General features: G+C 52.4%; 1 protein-coding gene across 1 annotated transcript; it reads right to left on the bottom strand.

Moving 5' to 3' along the window:
* Positions 1-1,384: 1,384 nt before the first annotated feature.
* On the bottom strand, positions 1,385-16,370 carry COQ8B (coenzyme Q8B; the record flags this gene model as incomplete). The annotated part of the gene is made up of 14 exons (XM_084257427.1): positions 1,385-1,666; positions 2,134-2,220; positions 4,818-4,883; positions 6,910-7,017; positions 7,154-7,295; positions 9,002-9,095; positions 10,343-10,424; positions 10,506-10,646; positions 11,506-11,591; positions 11,735-11,857; positions 14,401-14,478; positions 15,822-15,888; positions 16,018-16,137; positions 16,272-16,370. 14 exons carry the CDS (start codon positions 16,368-16,370, stop codon positions 1,385-1,387), a joined length of 1,575 nt encoding a protein of 524 aa, XP_084113553.1.
* Positions 16,371-20,842: the final 4,472 nt, after the last annotated feature.

The following is a 20,842-nucleotide window of genomic DNA, read 5'->3' on the forward strand; positions in this document are numbered from 1 at the left end:
GCACGCGCGCGAGCCTGCTCCGTCCTCGGGAGGATTCCGCTCCGGGGGCGGGGAGCGCCCCTCCCGCCGCGGCGCTCCCCGCCCCGGCCCCGCCCATTGGCCCGCCGCCTGCTGGATATGCAAAAGCCCGCCCGCCCCCAGGCCCGCGGCCCCGCCCACACGCAAATGCGGCCCCGCCCCCCGGCGCGGCCGCCGCCCCGCCCCGCCCCTTGGCCCGCGCCGGCCGAGCGTGCACGCGAGCCGCGCGGAGCCCTTCTCCCCGGGGCGGCCCCGCGAGCGCTGCCGGCCCTCCGGACCCCCGGCCTCGGCCCTTCTGCTCCTTGTCCCAAAGTTACTTCCGGAGGCACCTTGCGTCCCCACACCCCCAAATCTTCCAACTAACCCCACGGCTCTCCCAGCCCAGCGCGGGCGGGCAGGAGCGGTGACGAGGCACTTTTGCCGAGGACGGGAGGGGAGTGAACAGACCCCGGCGGCCCGGGGCGAGGTCGGCTCGGCTCGGGGGCGGGAGCGCCGGGCTGGGACCTGGGCGCGGTTCTGGCCGCCGCAGCGCCCCCGCTCCCGCCCTATGCTGTGGCTTTGGCAAAGCAGCTGGCGGAGGCATTAAGGCCCATTAGCAGGGCGAGGTTGCTGGGAGCCGAGGGGAGGTGGCGTGGGGGGCGGGGAGGCCTTCTCAGCTGCCACAGGCTTTAGAGCAGGTGGTCTGCACGTGCGGGGGGTGGGGGCGCTGACAGGGAGAGGGGAGAAGGAGGTTCCCGGCAACAGATGGCCCAGGCTGGGCTGGGGCTTCCAGACAAGAGAGTGGGAGGGGGCTGGCCATCTGCACCTGGAGGCCACCGGAGCGCCAGTCCCCTCCCCCTCTTCGCTGAATAAAGAGCTGGGGAAAGGGGAGGTCCGCTTTTATTCCGACCGCAGGCTCCAGCACCCCCAACCCCTCCCCGAGGCATAGCGAGGATGGAACCAGGGGCGAAGGCAGCTGGTGGAGGCGTGAAAGAGGCAAAGGTGAGGGCTGCTTCACCAGCCACCGCCCTCTCCTCTCACTAGCCAGATCACGGGAGACCCGAGCAGAAGTGAGGGGCTCCCCCTCCACATGAATCAGGACCTGCAGCCCCCTCCCCTGTTGGCCGTCACAGGTGACTGGTTCCAACGACACTTTGGAATGGGGAGAACAGGACATGGGGGTGTGCTTTGGGGAGTTTTCCAGCCCCAAGTTCCCCAGCCCTTGGGCAAGAAAGGAAGACTGGGAGGCCCAAGGGTGCCCCAGCGTTGGAGCAGGGTGGGAAGGGTCATCCTATCGTGATGGTCCGTCGTGCAGCTGGAATCCCCCCATGGAGCTGGCCGAGGATCTGACAGGACTCCGTTCTGATCTGGAGGCTGAGGGCAGTGGCTATGCCTGGCGACTGGCCCAGTAGCGGTGGTAAGTGTCCTGGAAGAGGTCCCGGCAGGCGATGCGGGCTTGGAGGCGGGCACAGGCCAGGAAAGCCCCTGCCAGCTTGCGGTGCAGGGCATAGGTCTCCTCAGGGGGCGGGCGGAGTCGGTGCTGCAGCAGGACAGGGATGAGGCCCTGCACTCGGCGGGCAGTGTCACCTGCCCCAAAGTCATAGGGGCCCCTGGATGCAAAGGGCTCCCCCAGGATCATCACAGCCTCCACATGGGCATCAGAGAAGGCCTAGGGGTGGGGAGAACAGAGGCACCAGTATGGAAGCACAGCCCCCACTTAACCCAGAAAAGACCAGAGGCGCTCAGCTCCCTCAGAGTCTCAAGTATAAACACGTGCCCTCAAAGCCTGGAAGAGCAGACTGAGCCTCTAAGCTTTCCAAAGCCCCTAGGAGACACAAGCCCCCCAACTCTCCCCAAAACAAATGGCCCTTTGCTTTCTCCCAGAACCTCCAATAGACAAACAGCTCCCAGTCTCTCTAGAGCAGGTAAGCAGCCTCCAGCCCCAGCCCCGGTACCTACTAGTAGCCCCCTACTCCCTCCCCCCAGAACAGATAAGTGGTGCCCATTCTTCCAGGGCTCCTGAGTGGCCAAGCAGCCCCTCTCCCTCTACTTCTCCACAGAGCCCAGGCAGAAGCAAGCAGCTCCCCACGCCTCCCCAACAGCTACCAGCCCCCTGCTCCCCCAGTGTCTGCCAACCTTGGTTTCGAAGCCTGTAAGGAATTTGAGGTCCCGGGATTTCTGCAGGACCCGGTCACGGTCTCCATTGGCTGCAGCCATCACAACCTGGGGAGATGGGGGGAGCATAGGGTCAAAGGCCAAGTGAGGTTCAAGGAGGAGTCAGTTGGGAGAACTGGAGACAAGCCTGTCCTCGCTGCCACCCACTTCCATTCTCACCTACCCAAGCCCTCTTAACTAGAAACCTTTCTCTCACTATGGCGCTTGTCTCCCTCAAGCCTGCTCTGGAGCCTGGGGGTGGGGGGGGGCCGGGGGTTCTGCCGACCTGGTTGGGAAAGCACAGCCTGTAGGAAACTACCAGAGGGCAATAGCACAGAGGAAAATAGAGGGCAAGTGCTGCCTGTGTCCACTCACTCACTGGACCAGGAGGTGACCGTGGCCCAGAACTGCCTCTAGGGTGGCCACTGGGCCCTCTGCGACTGCCTAGTTGATGTCCGCCTCCTACTCTGGACTTGGGCCCTGGGAGAGCTGGGATCCCTGTTGGGTTGGGCTGAGTCCCATGTGGCACAGGATGTGGCCCTCAGGAAGCCCTGGGTATAAATCTTTGTTTAGCAAATTAGCGTGCAGAGCTAAGCACCTCTCCAGACATGAGTGCACAGGGAGGGCAGGGGTTGCAGGCACACAGACAAGCAAAGGCAAAGCTGGCCTGCCTGGGCTCCATCCCAGTTCTGTCCCTTGCTGGCTAACACCCAGCAGGAGGCTTTGCCTCTCTGGCCTCCACTTTTTCATCTGTGAATTGGGGATGATGAAACTCTTCCTCCTAAGGACAAAGGTGGCTGCATGTAGGAAAAAGCTCATAAATATTATGAGCTTATCTTTCAGAGGTGGAGATCAGGGTCCTTGCTTCACAGAAAAGGAAGCTGGTTCAGGCTAGGAAGCAGCCAGGAGAGGCGGGGAAGCTGGCTCAGACCCTTAGCCACTGAGGTGCCCTTTCTGGGGAGGAGGGGGAATACAGAAGCAATCTGGCGGTTGTGTTCTGTCTCACCTCCCCCTGCCTGCGCCTGTCTGGCCATCTGTCAGGCCTGTGGTCCTTGGGGGGCCATGTGACAGGGCTCTTTTACACTGGAAAAGGCTAGGGAGGGGGCAGGAGGACCACGTTTAATAGGCCTGAGGGTGTGCAGGGCACGGATGTCCCAACCACCCAGAGAGGCTTGGGCTTTCTGCCTGAAGGGGCCTGTGTGTGTATGAAGGGGGGATGTGGCAATTACCAGCTCCTCCTTCCTGTCTCCATTTTAGGAGTAGCCCCACTACTCCCTAATCCCCAAATCAGAATACTGACACCCCACAGCATTCTGGGATTCCCAACCCCCAGTCTTAAAGGCCTCTGGTCTTAAAGACCACTCCTCATTCAGAGGGAACTCTAATTCTGAATGCACCCCTCCCCTGCTCAACTCCCTTCCGTGGCTCCGCAGGGTAACCAATAAAGCCAAGCTGCACAACGTGGCTTCTAAGACCCAGACTGATTTGGCTTCTGCCTCCTTGCTGGCTCTTGCTCCACTTCGCCCACCTGCCCTGTCAGCCCATGAACTTCCTCTTGACTTGCTAAGACCTATTACCCAAAGTGTGATCCCTGCTCAAGTAGCTCTGGCCTTACCTGCGACTGTTAGAAATGCAGTGTCTAACTCGGGACCAGAATCTGCATTTTAACAGGACCATGGGGTGGGGGAAGTGGGTACCACATGCACATTAAAGTTTAAGAAGCAACTTTGCACATGTCTATCTGGACTGCCCTTCGAGCTGCTTCTGTCTGGTCTCATCCTTCCGGTCTTAACTCAGATGATGACTCTTCCAGGAAGTCTTCCCTGACCTCCTCGGCTGGGCCAGACTCTTTCTTTGAGGGTCCATGGTCTCTTTTGCCTCCCCCACCCCATCCCTGACCACTCTGGGCACCTGTTGGCCACCCCCACACCATTTGAGAGCTCTGTTGTCCCAGAATTGTTCAGAACAGAAGAGGGGCCTGACGTGTGAATTAACAATTATCCCCAGCTCAAAGGACCCATCTCAACAAGTTAACAAGATAGTGTTCTCTATGGCCTCTGAGGGGAATTGACCATGCTGGGTAGGAGGGATGGTGGGAGGCAGGGGCCGGAGGCATGGGCAGGCCATGTTGGTGAGGAAGCACTTCCTAAGGTAAAAGCTGCGAGGAAGTACCTGAGTGCAAGCCTGGACACCAAACCCTGGACAGGGTGGGACATGGGGATGTGACACGATGGCCACTGCGGGTCTTTCTCTTAAGAGGGATTAGCAGCATGAGTGAGCCCAGGTCTGCTGTGATCTTGGGCAAATTACCTAACTTCTCTAGCTCCAGACGCTTCATCTGTAAAATGTGGCAAAAAACAGTCCTTACAGTTATGTAGCTGAGATCAGCTACCCCATGTGCAGCTCTTAAAACAGAGTGTGGCAGGGCCTCAGATGACAGTCAAGTTCAACAGCAGGTGTTAACCCCCTTACACTGTTTCACTTCAAGCAGCAGCTTTAGGTTAAGTGAGGAATTACTGTATTAAGTGCTTGCTATTTGCTGGCTGTTGCTGTTACTATTGCCTATGGCTTCTTAGTTCTAGATACTGTATTTTCCTTCTCACCCTTGCCTCAGGATCTGGCTTGAGCCTTGGCCCTTCAGAGACCCCCAAATAGAGGAGACTCACCTCAATGTAATGATCTGTGAATTCAGTCCCAAATTCCCGGCTCGCACCAAAGTCCAGCAGGGTCACCTGGGAATGGGGCATGGTGAAGGGAATGCTGGGAGTTCACCCACGTGCCCATTTTCTGTGGGGGCAGCCTGGGCCATCTCTCCCTCCCCACACCCTGCCCATCCTGCAGAGTCTCCAGCTGGTGACCTCCCTGGCCTCCAGCCTCCATACTTCCAACGCACTCCACATGAAACTGCAGAGCTTTTATTTTTTTGGTCCTTGTTTTTATAACAACATGCTTTAGGCACAGAAAAAAATTCCAGACAATAACAAAGTATATGGAAAAGTAAAATGAACACCCACAGGTCCAACCACTGGCACAAAATATGAAATACTATTGCCAACCCAGCCTTGCCAACCCAGATTGCAGCCCCATCTTCTATTCCAGGGTCACCACTACCCTCGAATTATTATTACCTTATTGCTTCCTGAGATCCCTGTGTTTCTATACTTTCTATATGTGCACAACCATAAACAATACATAGTACTATTTCGCTTCTTTTAAAATTCCACATAAATGGTATTTGCGGTATTATCGGTATTATGGTATTTATGGTATTATCCCCCAACTGGCTCTTTGGGGTTGACATGGCTTTGTGTTTACCCCCTCGCTCTGTGAAGCACTTGCTTATTCCTTCATTTCTTCACTGTGATGGAAGGACTTGGTTACATAAATACATCACAGTGCATTTACCTGCTTGACGGACATGGGGTTGTTTCTGGGTTTTGCTATTTAGAACAGGGCTTGATGAACAAGGAAGAGTTTCTCTAGATTCATGGAGCTTGAACTATCAATCACAACCCACGGTGAGAAATACACATTATGTTGAGTGTCAAGTGTCAAGCAAACAGGTCCCAAAATAGGAATCCCTCCCGTCAGCGACATGCTGATATTTTGTATTTTATGCCATTAAAACAAACAAAAGCTACTGAGACCCAAAAGACTGATATCAGGACCCCTATCACCACCACCAATACCCCCTCTTCTAGAGTTAGAAAAACACCTCCCTGGGGTGTGAGCCTGAGAGGGGTTGTGGGGTATGTGTACATTTGGGGAGCTGTGGGTGGCAAGGGACTGAAACTGGAGATGCAGGGGAGACCCATCCCAACTCCAAATAGGTCTCACACTTGACCCAGAGGGTGTGGGCAGCTTGGAAGGGATAGCTTAGCCAGGCTTGTGTTTCAGAAAGATCCTCCAGGGACAGATGGGCACAGACCACTCTGGAGAGACATTCGGCAATTTAGTCTTTCAGTCTAAATTCTTAGACAAGGCCTTTGGGGTGAGGGTCCTCTGCTGGGATGCCCTTCGCTGCTTTCTATGTAGTTGCTGGTTCATCTTCCTGGTTTCATCTTTAATGGTATTTCCTTCAAGGAGACTTTCTTGGCCCTACCCCAAAATGAGTAAGTCCTTCCCCTGGCTTCCTCCAGCCCCCTGTTCCTCCCCTGTGCCAGCCTGATGCTCTGCCTGTGCCTCCCCCATCAGTAACACTGTGGCCTGTGCTACTCCCTGGACTAACTGCTCTAGGTCATCATTGTCTGGTGGAACCTTCCCACCCTCCCTGGACTGGGAACTCTGAGGAGGTGAGGATCAGGAATGTCTTTTCGTTGTTGTCAGGGGGTGTGTTTTAAATGAATGCACCTGTGGTAGTGATGACTAACTGCCCCCCAAAAGTTGTGCTTCCTCTTCATACTGTCACACTGCTACCAGGAAGCCACTGTCTAGACAAGGACTCCATTTTCTAGCATCCTTTGCAGCTAGATAGGCCACATGACCTGTTCTCATTGATGGGCTGGTAAATATGACATATCTCTTCTGGCCAAAGCAGTTAGGCAAGGAGTTATCCTCTCAATCTCAGTCTCCCCTCCCACTTGAAGCAGAACACAGCAGGGTCTAGGGGAAAGCACTTTGGTCCCTGAATCACTGCCTGGAAGAGAACCACCAGTTTGCTGTGTGGGTATTAAACTATTGTTGGGTTGAGCATGTGAAATATGGGGAGATATTTGTTACAGCAGTTAATGTACCCGACATGCACCACAAGAAACCAACCTGGTGGCTGGAGGCATCATACAGGAAGTTGGCCCAGTTGGGGTCTGTCTGCATGAATCGGAACTCAAACAGTTCCCGCAGACACAGCCTCAGGAGCTGGAAGCAAATCTGAGGGGGACAGAAGGAATAACAGGCATCTCCACGTGACCTGCCCCTGTTAAGCCCTCTCTGGTCTGAGAGGGACCATGTCCTGCCAGTCCCACCCCGGTGCAGCTCCCTCCTACTGCCTCACAAGACCACATACCTGGTTCCGAATATCCTGGCTCAGGCCTTGGCACTGGTCCAAGGGGACCCCTCCGGCCAGCTCCATGCCCAGCACTCGGGTCGTGCAAAGCTCTGTAATCACAGCTGGCACCCGGAAGAAGGGGTCATCTGCTAACAGCTGCCTAGGGCAGAAGGGGAAAGAACAGGATGAGGTGCCTCAGGACCCTGTGGCCCAGCTGCAGACCTCCTCTGAGAGGCTCCAGCGCCTCTTGTCTGTCTGCCCTGAGTGATGGTCAATACCTGTCTGGTCTGACATTCACTCAGAAATTTCATTCATTCACTCACTCATTTATTCAACAAATATCTCTGTAGCGCGTACTCTGTGCCTGCTCCTAAACTGACTGCTGCTGGAGACCTAGTTACCACGTCCTTATCTGAAACACAGCTGTGGCTTCTGGTTGCCCCAGGAGGAGCTGGAGACATTCAGCTGGATGAGCATTAACTTTTTCATCAACTCATTAGTACATCCAAAAAAGAGTCACTAATATAAAGATTTCTGAGTCCACAGCATTTCTCACTGGCCACTCCCTGGGGGCATTACTCAAAACACTGGCTAATAAATGGACATATGCTCAGCGTCTGTCCCTTTGCTGGATGATGCCGGGGACAGAGCCGTGGATGAGCCCTGGGTCTGCCCCCCACACCCCAGAGACCACACTCCCCAAACAAGCAGACGAGTATTAGATAGAGATAAGTGTGTCAATGCAAGATTCGGAAGGCAAAGAACCTAAGTGAGACCGCTTGGTGGGGATCTGGGACAGCTGTAGTGAGGGGGGGCAGGGACCTGGGAAGGGGCTGGGGAATGACATGGGTTTTATTCTCAGTGTAAAGGTAGATCCTGGAGGAGGGAAAATCCCACCTTGCACCGTCCCCCAAGGTCTAGCCTGGGGCTTGCATTTCTGTCCTTGTTCCCTTTAATTCTCATTGGCCTACAGAAGGGGAGGCCACACTGTCTGTTAAGGGCTGACCAGGGATAAGGTCCCACTCTGAGTCCAGGGCCCATATCCCTAACCACTGCTATCAGTTGCACTTTCTCTCATTCTGTATCTACAAAGCATACTAGAAGCAGCACGTGGGCCACACTGTGAAGAATCCCACTGGGGTGTACGTAAGTGCTCCTGTCTTGATGCTTCTCAGAAGCAACATCATTCCATGGAGCTGCACATTCATCTTCACTGCTGTATGATATTCCACTTGTGAATATACCAGAATTTAGTTATCCGCCCTCCTGGATGAATTTGATAGATTTCAGTTGTTTCCAGTTTGGGGCTATTGCTTCTCTGCGCATTCTGGGAAAGTCTAAAGGTGTATACTGGTATGAGTGTCCCTCGAGTATTTAGCAAGGAGGATAACTGTTGGGTTGCCCGTGAATATCAAGGCTTATTCAGTGATGCCAAACTGTTCCCCAAAATGCTTATGTCAGTCTCCTCCTGCCTACAGTGTATAAGGGGTGCCCTGGAGCCCTGGGGTCTCCAACTCTTGACACTGTCATATAGCTTAGTCTTTGTCAGTGGGTGTCACAGTATCTTCTGTCATTAAATACCTGTTGACATGTCCCACTGCTGTGGTTACATACGGGGACCCACTTCATAGATGCAATAACTGATGCCTAAAGAGAGGACGTGATCTGTCCAAGCTCACGGGGCTAAAAGAAGCCATGAGCGAATGGAGGGTGAGCAACTAATGAAAGAGAAGAGTTGCCAGCGCCAGCCCAGGACTCCAACTGTCAGAGGCTGAGGCGGCATCTACTTCCCACAGACTGGGAGAGAGGAAGGAGAAAAGGTGGGGAGAAAGGATTCGCCAGGGGCCTGCAGGGGGCTCAGCTTACCTGAAGTTCTGGGCACAAGCTGCCTCACGAAGGTAGTCACACTCCCAGGCCAGCTCCTGCTGCAAGGCCTGCAGGCTCTGCTCAGCAAACAGGCCTGAGGGGGCAGCCATGTCAGCAGGGAGAGCACAGCTGCCCGCCCCGGCCCCTCAGACATGATGCCTGCTCCTGCCCGTCAGTCTGTCACTCTCTGTCCAGACACTTCCTCTGTCTGCAGCCTCTCCTGGGGGGTCTGTCTCTTTCACAGGCACACACACCACCTACCCTAGCTCTGCCACACTCATTCACACTGTTTTCTGTCTCTGAATCTTCTAGGGCTGCCTTCCACTGCCCCTTTGTCCTTGCTTTCTTTCTCACTTATTTTTTTTAAGATTTATTTTTACTTATTTTATTTTATTTTTTTTTTAAGATTTGTTTATTTATACAAGCACTGGGTATAGTCAGAAGCGCGGGAGGGTGAGAGAATTCACCAGAGCCCAGAACGGGGAGCAGAGCAGGCAGAAGGACCGAAGTACACTGCTGAGAGGAGCAGCGGGCGGCAGGAGAGGTCTGCGCACCATGCGGGACCCTCCTCGGTGGCAGGGGAGCAGCCGGGAATCGAACCGGCGCTGCAGAGGTTGTGGGCAGCTTCGCAACCCAGCGCTCAACCACTGCGCCACCAGGGAGGCCCTTTTTACTTATTTATGCATAGAAGAACTGGGGGACAGGCCAGAGGTGTGGGGTGTGTGTGAGAGGATTCACTAGAGACAGAGTGGGGAACAGAACAGGCAGATCTACTGAAATACACTGTTGAGAGGAGCAGTGGGTGAGACAGGAGAGGTCTGCTGCGCCATGTGGGTCAGCTCCCTGGCCAGGGGTGGAACTCAGGCTGCACCGGCTGCAGACAGCTTCATGGTGCTGGGACTTTTAATCCCTGTGCCACCAGGGAGGCCCCTCTCTCTGGCTCTTTCACACACACAGGCATCCCCCCACCCACCTCACCCAGTCCACCCTTCTCAGGTGCTGTCTCATGTGCTGTAACAGACTCAGTCCCACTCCCACTGCCTTCCTGCTTGGCTCTTTTTAGCACACCCTCCATGTCTGTTTCTAGATTTCCAGCTGGGCTTCTATCTCTCAGTGTCTCTGTCATCACCTCTAAGTTCATCTTTCCACAGATGCTCGCACTCTCTGGCTCTCCCGGCCAGGCATCCCTTCTCTCTGTCTCAAACACATAGACTTATACCCCCGCCGCCCCCACCACATACACACACAGAGGCATGCTCTGCCCCTACTCCCCCAAAGGGCCCCACTTTCTTTCTTCAGGGCACCCCTCCCTCCCTCCCTTAGGGATGAGTGGGGCCTCACCCTCTGGCAGGGCCACACTCATCTTGAGCACTGCCAGCAGGTTCTGCACGTCACTCTGGATGCTCTGGGCAACACCTGGGTACTGTGAGGGCCAGCGGAAGGATGGACGTCACTCCTTCGGGACAGCAGGTTGCCCACCCAGCCCGCCCTCCTTCCCTCTCACCTGGATCTTCACGGCCACCTCTGTCCCGTCCCTCAGCACGCCCTGGTGCACTTGCCCGATGGAGGCAGCAGCAAAGGGCACCTCCTCCAAAGAGGCCACCTTGGCCTGCCAGTCCTTGCCCAGCTCCTCCTCGAGAACTTTCTGGGGAGAAAGTAATGATCACTGTCAAGGACATGGGCCTTGAGTTTATTTACTGTGCTGAGCGTTCTACATGTTAACCTCAGTGCTCACCCAGCGCCAGGCCTGGCCATGCCCTTGGCTGCTACCCCATTTTACAGATGAGGAAACGGAGGCTCAGAGGAAAGTCTCTTGGCCATGATGACCAGGCCAGCCCTGGTGGACTCTGAGCCCTCCTCCCAACTTGCACTTGCCAAGCCTGGACTCCCGAGGCTGTGCAGGCTGTTGTTGGGGTTTGCCATTATATACAGATAAATAATAAGCCTTTATTATACTCATATTATTAATGTGAGTAATATGTGATGAAGAAGAGGTAAAACTAAGAGAAGCTTCCGGTGGGCCAGGTCCTGTTCAGAGTGACTGAGAGAGGGGCAGTAACTGCACAGGGTCACGTGGCAGAAGCACCAGAAGGAAAGCAGGTGGCTGGATCCCTATCCCATATCCTTACCCACTGATTAGAAGAACAGCTCATGTCTTGGGCACTTACTCAGTGCCAGGCGCTGTGCCAACCTATTTACAGGCAAGATCTCCGTTAATTAAAAAAAAAAAACCGTAATAATAACAGCTAACTCTTGCATGTCACTCACAGTATATCAGGGGCCGTTCTCTGGGCATAACATGTACTAATTTATACCTGCCCTGAGCTGCCAGTGGGGCTGAGTGCCCTGCACCATTTGGTTAATCATCACAGTCCTACCTAGGGTGAGTTCTGGTGCTCCTCATTTTATAGAAGGGGAACTGAGGCGTGGCATTAGGCAGGGAGGAGAGCCAGGCAGATCAGGCATGATCATGCCCCTCACTGCCCACCCCCAGGGGCACTCACCAGCATCTGCCAGCGGGGCATGAAGTCGGCACTCTGGCGCACTCGCTCAAAGATGCGCTGTAGCTGGGGGCTGATGAAGCTGTTGTCTTGGGAAACAGCAGTGTGAGGGAGGCAGTGAGGGAGGAGGGGAGGAAGGACCCCCATGGGTGTATCTGCAGTTGGGGGAGGTTAAAATGTGGGGTGGGGTGGAAGTGAGGTCAGGGGTTATGAGTCGAGGATCTTGCCATACCCTGGATGCTGAGCATTTGGCCAACCTTGAGGGCGGCCCCCCGAACTGTACACAAGGTCTGCACGATGCGCTCAGCATTGGCCTCTGACAGGAAAGGGCTGGCACCTGGGAGGGAGCCACCTTCTGGGGTGGAGAGAATAACCATTAGTGTGGTAGCCACAAAAATAGCCATTGTAACACCACTGTATGCCCTCCAGAGGACTAAGATGGAAAAGACAATATCAAGTGTTGGCAAGGACTAAGGACATGGAGCAGTTGGAATGCCAGCCCCAAGCTCTCTGGAGAGCAGCTAGTAAGCCTCTAAAGTACATGCCTGTACTCAATGCAATGCTTCTCAGTAAAGTACCACAAGAAACACGTAAATATGCCCAGCACAGTTATCCCAAGGAGGTTCACAGAACCCTGTTCATACCAGGCCCGAGCTGTAAACAACCCAAATGGCCACCAAGAGAATGAACAAAGGCACCAAGGAATCATCACAGTGACTCCCGCAGCACCAGTAAACAGCCTTTATCTACGCACAGCGAAGTGGATGCAGCTCTCAAATATCACATTGAACAAAAGAAGCCACACATACAAAAGAAACTGTCCACACTGCTGTGAAGCACAAACAGCAATCTTGGGTGTCAGAAGCAGAGACACCTTGGGGGCACAGAGGCGTGACCAGAAAAGGGCATGAGAAGAGCTTCTGGAGAAGGCAGAAACCTAGGGCAGCCAGGGGGACCCCTGAGGGTCCCTGAGACCTTTCAGGAGGGTCTATGAGATCAAAAATATTTTCATATTAATATCAATATTATTTGCCTCTTTTTTATTCTCATTCTCCCACAAATGTTCAGAGTAGTTTTCCAGAAGTTCCTTAGTCCGTGTTGATGTCACTTCTCTGATAGCCTGTGTGTACTTGTATTCTTCTGTTTTAAAAAGTCCCAGTTTTCATCTCTAATACAGTAAATATCCATATATTTATTATATATATATATGGACAAAGAGCTTGTTTGTGTGGGATATATATATATATATGTGTGTGTGTGTGTATATATATATATATGTATGTATCCCTGTTTTTTAAGTTTTAGTGAGATGTAATTTACATCCCATATAATTTACCCTGTTGAGGTAGATGGTTGAATGCCTTTAGTCTCTCTGAGTGTGCCTCTATCCCCAACTTTAGAATGTTTTCATCACTCCCAAAAGAAACTCTGTGCCTATCAGCAGCCACTCCCATCCCCCCAACCTGCCCCCCTCTGCCCCCACACTCCCAGTCTGGACACTACTAACCTACTTTTTGTCTCTATACATTCCCCTCTGCTGGACAATCCAAATAAACAGATCAGACAGTATGTGGCCATCTGGGCCTGGCTTCTTTCACTCGGCAACGTGTTTCAACATTCCCCCGCACTGCAGAAAGGATCAACGCTTCCTTCCTGTTTATGGCCAGTGATCTCCCATTGCAGGGCTAGGACACGTTTCATCCATCCATTCCTTGGTTTTAAGAGTGTCCAGGGATGCTAACACCAAAAGCTTAAGAACCGCTGTTCTAAGGGGTCTTCAGCAGAGTGCACAGACGTGTCTACTTTGTGCAAATGAACCAAGCTGCTGGCTTCTGAGGCATACATAGTTCCACATGCAAATTACATTCATATTCAATAAAGCCTTTATACCTTTTACTTTAAAACCTATTGAGCGCTTTACTAAAGGTTCACCATGAGCTGGGAAGAATTCTGAGTGTCTTTGGGGATCCTCTGGCTGTATCCCCACAATTAACTTAGATGCTTTTTTTAACCTTTCAAATGAGGAAGCAGGAGATTCAGAGAGGGTTAGTGCCTGGCCCTGGGTCACACAGCATAAAAGTAGCGGAGCAGGGTACAGATCTAGGTTCATCTTACCCTAAAGTCTAACCCTCCAAACCCCAACTTTCTATTTTAAAGAAAATCCAAACAGACAGAAAAGTTGCCTGCGTGATACCATGAGCACCCACGCACCCAATCCAACAGTGTAACCTTCTGCTTCATCGGCTTCATCTGTGTCTGTACCCAAACACTTACTATTATTATTTTATGCTGACCCACTTGCAGGCAGTTGCACTCAAGCTCTGCTACCAATAAGGATATTCCCCTACACAATCACAGCATCATAATCACACCTAGGAAAATTAACACTCACCCCCTAATATCTACTACCCAGCCCACGTTCAGATTCCCCCCATTGTCCCCCGGTCTTTGGCACTTTTTTTTTAAACTGACATCCAACACAGTGCACACTGTGCCATTTGTCAGTTAATGTCTCTTGCATCTCTTTAATCTGAATATTCAGAGCCAGTATTGCTTCAAGACACTATCTTAGTAAGGAATCTTACACACATGTTTATCTCCTCACATTTTCGCCCATCTTTGGTATACACAGACCTATTTTCAGTTTTCCTCTCCTTTTCAGTTAGGAATTCAACTTCTGAGCGTTTAATTTTTTTATTTCTCCCAAGATATGCTTCCATCCCTCACAACCCTGATCCCTGCTCAGCCCTGTTCTGAACTTTTCACAGTGATTCTAAGAGGCAGGTATATTATCATCACCTCTATTTTCCACCAAAAGAAACTGGGGCTCTGAGAGGTGTTGCCACTTGCCCCAGGTCACCACGCTGGATTTGAAGGCAGTCAGAGTGGCTCACTCACCTGACTGTAGACGTCCTCCTGGCAGAGACTTCTTGGCCAGCTCAGCCAGCGCTCCTAGCCCCAGGCCCACGGCCAATCCTGGAGTGAGAGAGGAGGCTGAGCACCCTCCGGCCCTGGGCTCTCTCCGCACCCCACCCCCACCCAAACACACCTGTCTCCCAATTCTTTGAGGCCAACTCTCTCTGTTCCCAACTCAGCCTCCTCTCACTTGTTCTCTCCCTGCTTGGGGTTCCTTTAAAGGGGGGATCTCCCCCTTTCTCTAGCCCTCTCACCAGGCATCCCTCTCTCCTGCTACACACTGCAGTCATTTGAGAAGCTTTTATAAATATATTATTGCTCAGGCCCGAATGCAGAGGTTCCAGGCCTGAGATGAGGCCCGGAAACCTGAATTTCTTAAGTACCCCAGATGACTCTAGTATGCATGCAGCTAAGGATAAGAGGCCCTGAAATGATCACCCCTGGGGCTCTCTGTCTCCCTATGATGCCTCTTTCTCTGTCCTCACCTCCTTGTCATCATGCTCACCTCTCCTTTTTCTAAGGCAACTTTTCTCTACCTCTCCCCTTCCCTCTACCTGCTACATCTGTCTAGGCCTCTTTCTGTTACTCTATTTGATGTTATCTCCCCAACTCTGATTTCCTCTGCCTCTTCTGTCTCTGTGTCCCTTACTCTCTGTCTCTCTCACTGTGACCACTGCTGTAAGTAGTCAGAATGGCATTTTTGGAGCATTTTCAAAACACCAGGAACCATTCGTGCCTCTCAGGCATGAAATCATTTTGTCCTCACACCCTTGTGAGGAAAGTTTTATAGAAGAACTTCCATTTTACAGAAAAGAAAATCAAGACAAGTGGCTGCCACAGTCACAAAGTGAGGACGGGGCAGAATCACCCCTTGAGTCCTAGGCAGCCTGGTGTTAAAGTTTGAGCCTGTACATTGGTTTCCCTCTTCATGCTATGAATAGGTATCTTTAAACCTTGAACCATGATCCACAGGAAAAAAGACATCTGTACTATAACCAGTAGAGACCAACATATACATATATATAATGTTTCATAAACAAGATTTTCCTTCTAGTCTCAAATTTTCCATTCCAGTCTTCTTAATGCAATGAAACCCACTAACTTATTTCATGCAAAGTGTGACCTGAAGTTTGAACAATCCTGTCACTTCACCTCCTGTAGCTGCCATTTCCTCATCTATAGAATGGAAATAAATGCTCATGGATTCGGTGCAAAGAGAGCAGATGGGTATGGGCCCTCGCACATTCTGAGTTCTCGGCAAATGTTCCATTTCTCTCTCTTCCTTTGGCAGGTATTTACCTTGATCCTCTTTCTGTCTGTCTCTGATTCACCCTCTCCCTTGTTTCATTTTGTAACTGTTGTCTCCTCCGATCTAGGTCACAATCTCCCCCAGTCACACCTACCCCCAAAGTTGGCCAAGCGGCTGATACGGGATGCCGGCACCTTGCGTTCTCGAGAGCGTCCACTCAGCTGGGAAATGGGAGAAAGTTTGAGGGTGGGAAGGTGGGCACAGGACACAGGGAGTACACCAAACTACTGCCACACTCTTCCCGGAGCTCAGAGTTCATGGGGTGTTGCTAGGTGGGTTGGTAATGATACCTGGGGTCGGGGTGACTTCCTGAGCCGGGCCTCCCGTGCCCTGCGAATGTCCTCCTCACCCAAGCCTCTGCCAGGGCCATCCTGATGTAACTTTTGGGCCTGAGAACGCCCACATGGCCCCTGCAAGAGAGGTGGACTTTGGTAAGGGTGGAGGATATGGGCTTTGCTGGTGCTTTTGGACTCCCTCCCTGCCCTTTTAGCCCTGAAGCCTCCCTCAGCCTCTTCCCCTGGGAGACCCCTCCCCAGGCTCTTACCCACCAGTGGGGCCCAGGCCCCAGGGCCCCACACGGCAGAACAGTCCGACCAAGGTGTCCACAGGCGCCCCGCAATAGGCCCCCCACCTCGAGCCACATTGCCTAGTAGGGGGAGAGGAGTGATTATTCCAGTAGTTGTGGGACTGTCGTTCCTGCTTTTACCTCGGCTTTGCCAGGCCCTCACATTCCTGCAGTGTCCACTCTAAGACTCTCACCCACCAAAGACTTCCTCCCCCGGTTAATAGCTTCCCCTGTTTCTCCGGGTTCCCTTTCTTGTTGCTAGGAAGCCATAGCTCTTCCCGCGCGCCTCCCAAAACCCACTTTCTCCCTGTCCCACTTCCCATCGTTGCTAGGGTCCTCCCCCGTTGCTAGGGTCCTCCCCCGTTGCCAGACACCCACAGATCCTCCAGGACTACCTCTCCACTTCTGAGTCCCCCTCGTTGCTAGGCACCTCCTTCCCTCTGTTGCTTGGTACCCACATTTCCTCCTGTGTCCCCCCATCTCTGAGCCCCTCCCCCCGTTGCTAAGTACCCACAGCTCCTGGGCTCCGGGTCCGCTACGCGTGGGGGCCTCAAGCGCTTCCGGCAGTTAACGTATGCCCGCCCCCTCCGGCCAGACAGCCAATGGCGAATCAGTGGCTCGCTGACCGACGTGCAGCACGTCCCGCTGTGCGTGAGGAGGCGGGCCCGGGGGCGGGGCCTAGGGGTGGGCGTTGGGGCCTGCGAGCGTGCTGGGCCCCGCGGGAACGCACACGTGCCGGTTTATACCCTTCCTGTCACCTCAAGTTCCTCGTACTCCGCGGACCTCTCTGCTCCCTGCGCGGTCTTTTTTTTTGGCAACATCCTTCTCCTTTACAAACTCCATATTTCTCCTCTGCGGGAACATCTTGCCAGCTTCCCTTCTCCTTATTTTTACTCGAGCAGGTTCAACATCTCTGTTTTGAACACACATCTTACCCGCAAACATTTCCCTTGCACACGAAGCCCCTCCACTTTGCACACCCATTCTCTGCTTAAAAGAATCCTAGCACCAGCCTCCTTCCTTGCATGTATAAGCCATGCCTTGCCTACCAACTGTCCCCCTCTCATGCTCTCCCCCTCACTTTCAGCCTCTTGTACTCTGGGCCCCTGTTCCCTCAAGCACCCTGCTTTCTCTCCGCTCCGCCCACCTGCGGGATGGTGTGAGTGGGAGCCCTCTGTTTCCTGTAGGCCTGACATTTCCCAGAACTCACTCAGCCAAGATTCCCAGTGCTGAGTCAGGAGACTTGGCATCCCAGAAAACCAGCTTCCAAGCCCATCTGGGTGTGTGTGGTGGGGGAAGGGGGGCAATTTTAAAGCCTGCTCCTCCCCACAACAGGCTGACTCATCCCTCTTCTCACTGTCTGGAACAGAAGCAGCTGGCTGGGGCATCTCCTTCACCTCTGGGAAAGGAGGCATGAGATGCTTCCCCCACACAGCCCCCCTGCCCTTGGCGCAACTCGTCCACCTCCTTTGTCAGGAATCAGACCTCCCAGAACCTGTCCCTGTGTTATGTGATCTCAGAAGAGCCTTGACCCTCTCAGGATCTCGGCTTCCCTGCCTGTATGGTTTGCTAGGGCACCCCTGGTCTGTGAAAAAATGACTCATTTCAGAGCCCTGGGCTTTGGCCCAATGCCCTCTCTTAAGTGATTCAGTTTCAAGACAGAAACTACCCCTGTCCCCCTCCAGACATAGGATCTGACTCAGGAGCTGGGTGACAGCTTACCCTTAGGGGCAAAGTATATAAAAAGTTCCTATGACAATAACGCTACAGAGCTGTGTGGAGGTTGCCCAGTCACATGCGTCACATACGTGAGGTCATATCAAATAGCCTGTTGGCTGCAAGCAAATACTAGAGGCTGGCAGATGTCTGTGTCTCAGTTTTTCCATTTGTAAAATGGTTCAGTGGTATGGAAGGGGGAGACATGAAGAGGAGCAGTGGAATATTTGTAAAGAGTTTGACACACAGTCTGATGCAGAAAAAGTACTCTGCCAGAAGAAATTTCTCCCATGCAAAGTTGTTTCCTTCAAATTTTCAAGCATTTACCATGTTTTATTTAAATTTTTTTTCTTTACATTACAAGCAAGTTCCAGATGAACTCATCAGCACAATGGTGACAGCCAAATCTTAACCCTTTTTGATTCCACAATTGGAAGTCTTCACCTTTTTCAAAACATTTTACTCCCCCCAGCATCCTTTGTGTCCCCTTCCCTCACCCTCCCTCTTCATCTCAGAGCCTTGAAGTCAGGTAGTTTTTGCAAATGTTCTATATTGTCAAATAGTATGTTATATGGACGTCAAGTATTTGTTCTTATCATTCTGACTTGCTTTGCTGCACAGAGTTCTTTCAAATTCTTTTAATTTTATTGAATATTAATTCAATCCTTTTTTGTGGCTATGTAATATCCCATGGTTTGCACACACCGTATCTTTTTGATCCATTCATCCATTGAAGGAAATTTAGGCTGCTTCCATGTCCTAGCTATTGTAAACAATACTGCTCTGAATATTGTAAAACATGCAATGGAGGGTTTGTTGATGGTTTTATATCCTGTGTGTTTTTTTTAAGATTTATTTATTTTTGCATACAAGAACTGGGGTTCAAGCCAGAGGTGTGGAGAGTGAGAGGATTCACCAGAGACAGAGTGGGGAGCAGAAGAGGCAGACTGACTGAAATACACTGCTGAGGGGAGCAGAGGGAGAGACAGGAAAGGCCTGCTGCGCCATGTGGGTAGTTCCCTGTCCGGCCGGGGATTGAATTCATGCTGCAGAGGCTGCAGATAGCTTCACAGTGCTGTGCTTAACCCCTTGTGCCACCAGGGAGGCCCCTTTTAAGTTTTTAAGGTATATATGGGTTGCTTTCCTTAACGATTTCACCAGTTTACCGTGTGCTTTTCTAAGCACTGGGGACACAGCTAGGAACAACACAGGTAAAAACTTTGCTTTCTTGATTGGCTTCTGGTGAGGGCTATAATAAATATTTAACGAGGTGACATGTATTAAAGAGAAAAACCAGGGAAGGGGGACAGGGAAAGCAAAGAAGATTGTGAGTTTAAATCGGGTAGTCAGGGAAGGCCTCACCCAGTGGGTGACATTTGAGCCAAGAGCTGAAGGAGGTGAGGGATGAAGCTCTTAGAATACCAAGTAAAGAGCGTTCCAGGCAGAGAGAACAACCAGTACAAAGGCCAGTGACCGGCAGGCCTCTGAGTCTCAGTGTCTCCATCTGTGAAGACAGATGTTATTTCTCAGAGAAATAAGCAAAGAAGCCAACGGGCAGAGAGTGAGGGGAAAAGTGGGAGGACATAACATCTGGGAGGTTGGCAGAGCCAGATCACATAGGGTATGGTGAGTCACAGAGAAGACAGGCTTTGTGTTGAATGGGATGAGAACCATGGATGGCTCTGAGCAGAGAAGGAACGTGAGCTGACTTAGAGAAAATACTCTTATTTCTGGCTTTTCATTCAACACTCCCAGCCTCACAAGCAAGTTATCACCCAGTAGAGGACAAACATTCAGACTTTGGATTGGATAGGCCTGTGAAACTTAAATATGTGCTCTTGGACTGGCTGCTTTGCCTTTTGTGCCTCCACTCTCTTGACTGCCCAATGGGGCTGATGATTATCCTAGCCCGCAAGATTTAGGTTATGAAGGGGTCAATATAACATTGACCCCTGTGCAAAGCAAGTGCACACATGCCAATGCTGTGGTAAATAAATAAAAGTCCCCATAGTAACCCTTTTTACAGATGAGGAAACTCAAGCTTAGTGATGACAAGTTGGCTGGTGGGAGAGATCATCCCAGAAGTGCACTGTAGCAGAATTGGAAACCAAAGGTAAGGTCCTGGGTTTGTCCCACATCTGACCTCACATTGGCCTTTCAACAAATCCTGGGTCTTAATTTCTCTGTAAAACTGCTTGGGTCTGGTGGCACTGGACACGCATTTTTCTGAAACAATAAAATCGTATTATGTACACTCACTTTATAGATGAGAAAACTGAGCCTGGAGCTGGTGTAGGAGGACGGGAACTTAAGTTACTCGCTCAAGGTAACCCATAGGAGGTGACAGAGACGGGTCTCGAACCCATGAACCCAAGTCTGCGCTCTTTCCAAGTCTTTAAAAGTGCGCTCCGATCCCGCCAGAGTAGTGGGCCCGCTGCTCGTCTCATCACCAGGGATTTCAGGGAGGCTGAAGTGGTCACTGGGGGGCGTAAGGAGGCTGTGTTGGTAGCGAGGGTCTAAGGAGCGGAACCCACTGGATGGCGACAAGGTCCCCAGCGTCCCAAACCCAATGCCCGCGCGCTCCAGGCGCTGGGCGCCCACCCCCTCCCCAGTAGGTGGGCGGGGCCGGGCTAGGGCCGCCTTCTCGCGTCACGTCCGGCGGGGCGGGGCTTCGGGGCTTTCCCGGGAGGAGGGAGTATCGGTTAACCCCTGCGTGGCCAGGCGGGCCGGCGCTCCGCGGCCGGAACTCCCGGGGCTCCCCAGCCACACCCCTCGCAGGATTTAAAGGGGCAGGAGGGGCTGGGTCGGCCGAAGCCCTAACCTCGGGAGCGGGC

This window comes from Talpa europaea (assembly GCF_964194135.1).
Source record: "Talpa europaea genome assembly, chromosome: 16".
Lineage (NCBI taxonomy): Eukaryota > Metazoa > Chordata > Mammalia > Eulipotyphla > Talpidae > Talpa > Talpa europaea.